This window comes from Planococcus citri, chromosome 5, assembly GCF_950023065.1.
Source record: "Planococcus citri chromosome 5, ihPlaCitr1.1, whole genome shotgun sequence".
NCBI lineage: Eukaryota > Metazoa > Arthropoda > Insecta > Hemiptera > Pseudococcidae > Planococcus > Planococcus citri.
The window spans coordinates 11,416,042-11,423,361 of NC_088681.1; the positions used below are offsets into that span (position 1 = coordinate 11,416,042).

Below are 7,320 nucleotides of genomic sequence, written 5' to 3' on the forward strand. Positions count from 1 at the left end.
CAAGGTTTATTGTGAATGCGGCTTAGGACTAGTGCTCGAATAGACGTATTTTATCAAATGAAAAATTCAGTTCTTGAATTTTTGTTAGAAAGTTGAAGCGCTTACTTTTGGATTGATAGTTCATTTTCATTTTTTTTCGACGCAAAATAATTCTGTGGTTAGAATACCTCTCATGATGTATGTGATTCGTGTTTTTATTCCAGATACCTATCAATATGAAGCTACGTATAATCAATTAAAACCACCCACCTGCCTAAATTTTGATTAGTAACTTGGGAAAATTGATATTGAAGAACCAATAGAAATGGATTTTGATACTTTCATACCAGATTGATCTACCACGTTATTGCAAAGAGGTTCATAGAAAAAATGTATTTCAGCAGCCAGTCAACAATTGAGTGCTTTTCAATTTTTTTGATAATTTTGTTGGGCTTACAGCCTGATGGTGTAAGACTGTTATCCAGTCAGGTTACAGTATTCTCTGACAACAGTACACTAAAATTTAATAAGTTGACAGTATTTAAATCTTCGATTTTTGTTGGTGCAGTTAACCGTTTGTATCAATTATCACTTGATCTTGAATTGTTAGCGAATATTACAACCGGACCATTTTCTACAAATTTTTCAGTTACAAAACCTGGTTATAATGAGAAAGTGAACCCCAAATCAATGGATAATCATAACAAAATTTTGCTGCTATATGAACAAAATGATACTTCACGTTTGATAACTTGTGGAACCCTTCAGTTTTGTAGTATATATAATTTGAATGGTACAACAATGTCAGAATCAAACGTTATAAAAGTATTTGAACCTGTTGTGGCAAACACTCCTACTGCATCAACAGTAGCTTTTATTAAACATTTAGAGGATGCCAGAGAATCTGATATTGATGAAGGATACACTCTATGGACAGCGCAATCCTATAGTAACTTCACCCAGCCATTTCAAGTGCCAGCTTTTGCTGTGAGAAATTTGCCTTCTTTCAGATTAATTGATAATTCCAGCAAGATTTTATTTAATAGCAAATATCGCGATAAATACATTGTAAATTATATTTATGGATTTGAATCTCCTGAAAACCACTACAAGAGCTACATTTTAACAACTCAGCAAAGTTCTGTAACAGAAACATCCCCATATATTTCAAAATTGATTAGGATTTGTGGTGGAGCTCTCGGAAGAAATCTTGTAAACAGGTATGCTGAGATTCCACTTGAGTGCATTGTAAAAGGAGAACGACCCTATAATTTGGTGCAAGCAGCATCTCTAGGAGTTTCTGGTTCTGGAGAAACTTTACTATTTGCGATATTCTCTCAGAGTGAAAATATGAACTCACAGAAACCAAATAACCGTAGTGCCATATGCATGTATTCACTGAAAGATATTGACAAACAATTTGGTGAAAATATAAAAAACTGTTTCCATGGAAATGGAAAGCCAGGGGTGGAATTTATATCACCTGGAAGACAATGTATAAAACATAGTATTCATAAGGGTTTCTGTTTATCAGGCATAAACATGCCCATTGGTGGGAATATTCCAATAAAAAGACCTTCTTTGCTAACATTTGATGCGCATCTGACAGCAATTGCAACAAGACATTTAGATGAGGATTCACACATAGATGTGTTTGTTGGTACAAGTACTGGGCACTTGAAAAAGATCATTGTGGAGAATAGTACTAGTGCATGCGAGTATGATGATGTAACAATCGATGAACAGTCCCCAGTAAATGCGGAACTCGTTTTATATGAAAAGGATTTGCTGGTGATGACTGAAAATACACTCACCAAAGTTGATGTAGAAAAAGTGCAAATAACTTGTGCGGTGTTCAGAACACATGATGATTGTATACAATCCAATACAACATGCAATTACTGGTGCTCACGTACCAAAGAATGTACTACAAAATGCAGTTGTAATTTGAGAATACGTTATTGGAAGTCGATGTATGATTCCATAAAATCAGAAAATTCATCAATTCTTAAGCCACATGATTCGGAGTACCTCCAACGTGACATTTCCATAGCTGTTAAATTGAGATCCAGTTCGGATGAATTTTCTGTTATATTATTACAATTCAAAGAATATCTTTATTGTGTGATTGCTGATGGAAACTTAAACATTACTTTTCCTGCAAAAAATGTTACTTACCAATCAGAAAATGAATATACAATTGACTGTAGTTTTCCAAATTCTTCACTTGCCTTGCCATCTGGCAGTCATTATTTCAGCTCAACATTGTGGATTTTAATTAGTAATGAAAATACTCCATTTGTTTGGAGCACAAACATCTCATTACATCATTGCAACGTGTACACTTCTTGCTTTGAGTGTATTGATTCGATGTCTCAATGTTACTGGAGAACAGATGAACAGAAGTGCAGGTTCAAGCACACTATAAAAAAACATAAAAAACCCAGTAATCATTCTAATGCGCTCATCAAATCATGTCTGCATCCAGCAATTCCGACTATCTCTTCTTTTTGGCCAACAAAAGCCGCAGCTTTTGGAAGCCTTCCTATCACTATTCGAGGTGAAAACTTGGGTTATTCATTTAAAGACATAATGAATCCAATTGACATATCTGGAGTACCTTGCATACCAATTGACAATCAGTTTGAACCAATGAAGAAAGTTGTCTGCTTTATTAATCAATCTAGTCCTCAGAAAGTTGAAAGAAGACCTTTCCAAGTTGTAACCAATCCGGCAGTTAGAGAAGGGCCAATAGAGATGATGGTCAATTATGTGTTGGCGAAATCCAGAGAAAGTTTTACTTTTGTAGTTCCTAGAATCCATTTGGTTTCTCCGCTTTCAGGGTCTGCATCTGGCGGTACTAAACTAACTATTGTAGGTGAAAATTTGGACGCGGGAACATCAATTTCTGTTGATATTGATGAAATACCATGTTTTATATTTTCCCTTGATAGTACTAAAATAGAATGTATCGCTTCTCCGTGTAGTATGTGTAAAGAGTTTTCACCATATGCTGTTAGGGTTATCTTTGACCATTTCGTTCAGGAATATGACTTTTCATTCCATTACATTAACAATTATCAGCATGATGCTGATGGTTTCAACTTGGAACCAAAAAGTATCCCCGCTGGAGGTATTGCTATCAAAACTGGATTTCATGATTTTGCTGATACTAGGAAAAAGTACTTCATGCAATGTGAAAAAAGTTCTTTCAATGGCTCGTGTGAGATGCCACCGGAGTCTTCAAACATAGTCTGTGTGTCACCTTACATTCCAGATATCAAAAGTGACTCAATAAATCCAAAATATCCCTTGTCATTGCATTGCTCAGTTATTTGGATAGACAGTCGTGATTTACACAAAAGTATTGTAAGTGGCAATGTTCTTGTGTCTTTATATCCTAATCCGGAATTTCATAACTTTACTACCAAATTTGAGAAGCTCATTGGAACTGAGTTCATCAGTGTCAAAGGAAATAATATAAACAAATCCTGTCAAATAATGGATATGCATATAAAGGCTGGAAACCATAGCTGCGGTGTAATTTCATTGTCTCTAAATGAAATGATTTGTATTCTGAGTAGGCCCAACTTAACGCCATTAATATTGAGTAGTCTCAACTCGACACCATTAATATTTAAAGAAGATTTGGATCAAGTACATGAACAGTTAGAAAACATTGAATTTATAACTGTGTCAATTGGTGAATATTTTGAAGAAATTGTTCTCAAAGCAAATACATCTACAAACAATTCTGTGAATCGTATTTCCAAAGGGGATACATCTGCTAACAATTCATCACTCACGCTTATAATTTATATTGTAGTTACAGTATCAATATTTATCCTCATATTCATCATAGTCGGCAAAGTATACTTGAAATATTCACAAACAATGCAGCAAATGCAACGAAGGGTGAATAAAATGGGCATGGATGCAATCTCCATGAGACAATGCATAAAGCAAGTGATTATAGAAAACCAAATACAGCTGGATGGACATCTGGCGGATATGCTGGTATGCAATAAAACTGAATCGGTGGGAACAGAAAGGAGCTAAGTCACATTTTAGTATTTTTCAGGAATAACAAAAAACTGATTCAATTCAAAAATGAAAAAATGTTGGTAAACATGTTTAAGGTCATCGAAAGAGGACCCCAAGATACAATTTTTAGAACAGTTTCAAAAAAAAGTTTTCACTCATACCGCTACTGCTGCCGCTTGACTAAATGGGACTCTGACCCCTCTTAGTCTTAGCACTCAATTGACACTTCTCTTGAAATCGCTGTGACATAAAGGGGGCTTAATTCTTGGCTTAATTCTACATCTAAGTACATCACTTCGCACCTTGGGAGTAATAAGGTTACATCTAAAATAAAATCAATTTTGACATTTTTGCATTTTTGTGGTTTGTATGACCCCCCCCCCCCCTCAACCAAAATAACACGTTGAGTGGGGTACATTATCTAGATCTTGTAAAAACGCAAATGGCCTAACTCAAAATCCCAACAACATTGCAAGTTGTTTCATCTCAAAAAACTCCGCACTTTTCTGAGTAAATTTTGTACATACAAAGTGTTGGAAAACAGTATTGATTGTTTTGACTGTTTGTCAGATATATAGTCTCAAGAAGTGTATTTTTTATTGGTTTGTACCAAATGAAAAAAAATTTTTAAATTGATCACTTTTCAAAAAAAATGAATTTGCACATAAAATGAAATTTTAGTTTTTGAGAAATACTCAAAAACTAAGCACTCTAGAAAAAAACTAACGACATTATGTCAATTCGAAATTCAATTCTCTACATCTTTGTTAACATGAAATTTTTTTGGACGCTTACTCTCGCCTTCAGATCAATTTCAATGAAATGTTATAACTCAAAATGTTTTCCAAACATTGAAATTTTTCCTCTTTAAGATTCAATTTTTCGAAGTGTTCTTATGCTAAATGAAGGTACGATACCAGATCTTTAAAATGAGATGCTATTCATTGCTCACAATTAATTATAAGTTGATGAAAATAATGAATCAAGTTTTTAAAAAAAAGAAAATATTACTCCCGTTATTTTTCAAGGAATCAAAAACTTCAACAAAAAAGTTATTATTGCATACCACTTTCCCAGCAATTTTGCAGAAACCTGACATCGCAGTTGATCTACCATAAAGTAAAATTACAAAAATGTGACTTGGTCCCTTTCTGTTCCACTGATTCAACTAAGTATATCTTCACAGAACTAAGTATAAACACTCATGTTGAGGTATTGAAATTTTAATGCAGTTTTCATAAGTTATACCTATGTATTCCTTTTTTTTGTAGAATTTACCGAATGTCATGATTGAAGCTGTTAATGCTTCATATGAAAGTACCACTACTGAAATGGCAACAGCTGTCGAATATCTTTTACCACTTGATGAGAAGTGGGAATTTCCAAGGGGTAACTTGACTCTAGGAAAGCACCTGGGGGAAGGCGAATTTGGAGAAGTTGTTCAAGGGGAAGCTGTTGGTATCTTGGAAGAGAATGTTACTACCACTGTGGCAGTTAAAATGTTGAAAGGTTACCTATTTTTTTCTTTTTATTTCATTTCAATACCAAATGGCGCTTGCAGCTTGCATAGTTGGCATGTTGCCAGTTTTGCATGGTTTTTGAAGATCAAATTTTTCAGATTCCCATTCAGATTCAGACATGATTGATTTAGTTAAAGAGATGGAAATATTGAAATTAATTGGAGCTCATGAAAACGTCCTTAGACTTCTTGGCTGTATCACGCAAAATGGACCATTGTTGATCATTACTGAATATGCTCAAAACGGCAATTTGTTGAATTTTCTTCGGAAGCGTCATCATTTTGTTTATCAAAAAGCATCAGAAGTATTGGCTGAACAAGCTTTACTAACCTTTGCTCTTCAAATTGCAAGAGGAATGGAATACCTGGCGTCTAAAAAGGTCAGCCATTCCTTAATATCGTGTTCTACTTAATGTTGTATGCGTGGGTAGCTATTTTGGGTAAATACATTGTGTATGAATGGATCGATTTTTAGTGCATACACAGAGATCTTGCTGCCAGAAATATTCTGGTATCTCATGGCTTTGTGCTGAAAATAGCTGATTTTGGTTTGGCCAGAAATATTCAAAATAAAGATTACTATAAAAAGAAAACAAAAGGTAAGCTGCCAGTTAAGTGGATGGCACCAGAGGCATTAACGCATTTGCTGTTTACTACTACATCTGATGTGTGAGTGAATCTGTGTCCTATGTATTATTTAAGCATAGGTATATTTTTCGTGTATCTCAAATGATTCCCTTCTGATTCATTCAGGTGGTCTTATGGAGTATTACTGTGGGAAATACTGACTTTAGGAGGTGTCCCCTATCCTACATTTACAGACATGGACACATTGATCAAGGATTTAAAATCAGGTTACCGCTTAGAACAACCTTCTAACTGCTCTTTGAAAACGTATGTATAATTTATTTCAACTTCCACGTTCTTTTTTTTTTCTATAATAGGTAGGTACATATAGTAGCTATAATTTTACTTTTTTGATGATTCTGGCTCGACTTATTACTCAGTAGGTAGTGTGTAGGTAGTAGGTAATTAGGTATCCATTTATGTTTCTTAGATTTCTTATGGTTAGAAAGTTGTTGGGATGATTATTTTTGGTAAATTACCTATTTATTTGTTTTTATGAGACTTTCATTTGAATGTTCTCTTAAACTATCAACCATTTTTTGTACATATTGGACCGAATTTGAGAATCATTAAGGCGGAGGGAGTAGATTATTTTTTGTTCAATTTGGGTAAGTAATTACTGAGTAATCTCAATTTCAGTTCATTATTTTAATGCATAAATTCCTAAAAAATAAAGAGAAAAGGGGACTTGTAAATCACCTGCCACTCATTGTACCCTGCTATACTACCAGTCCTATTCCATCACCACTTTTCGATTAATCAGCTGTGTCTCATTGTACCCTGTTACACCCTTGGTCTGTTAGCTGTATATTCCCAGTGAGAGTGGTTTCCCAGTAAGCATAGCAATGTCACCACTAGAACTTTAGTCACCACGACATCATGCAATATCACTGAAGAGATACGTAATATTGCATGGTGATGTCTCTGTGACTTACTGGTGATATAAAATGTACCCAGCACAATGGTCACCAAGACATCACACAAATTATCAACAACATTCCTAAAATATCATCATGGTACATAAAAATTATGCAACGGAAGCTAGTTGATTTTCTCATTTCCTTTGAAAGTTGAAAATGCAGTATAATCTCGTTTATGAAATAAACGATTCGTGATAAATGAACAGTGCGATGTTCAAAATCAGTCCCTGT

General features: G+C 34.5%; 1 protein-coding gene across 1 annotated transcript; it reads left to right on the forward strand.

Annotated features, from left to right (window-relative positions):
• Positions 1–208: 208 nt before the first annotated feature.
• On the forward strand, positions 209–6,456 carry LOC135848315 (uncharacterized). The gene is made up of 5 exons (XM_065368210.1): positions 209–3,996; positions 5,295–5,532; positions 5,642–5,922; positions 6,018–6,211; positions 6,296–6,456. Exons 1-5 carry the CDS (start codon positions 370–372, stop codon positions 6,444–6,446), a joined length of 4,491 nt encoding a protein of 1,496 aa, XP_065224282.1. The 5' UTR covers positions 209–369; the 3' UTR covers positions 6,447–6,456.
• Positions 6,457–7,320: the final 864 nt, after the last annotated feature.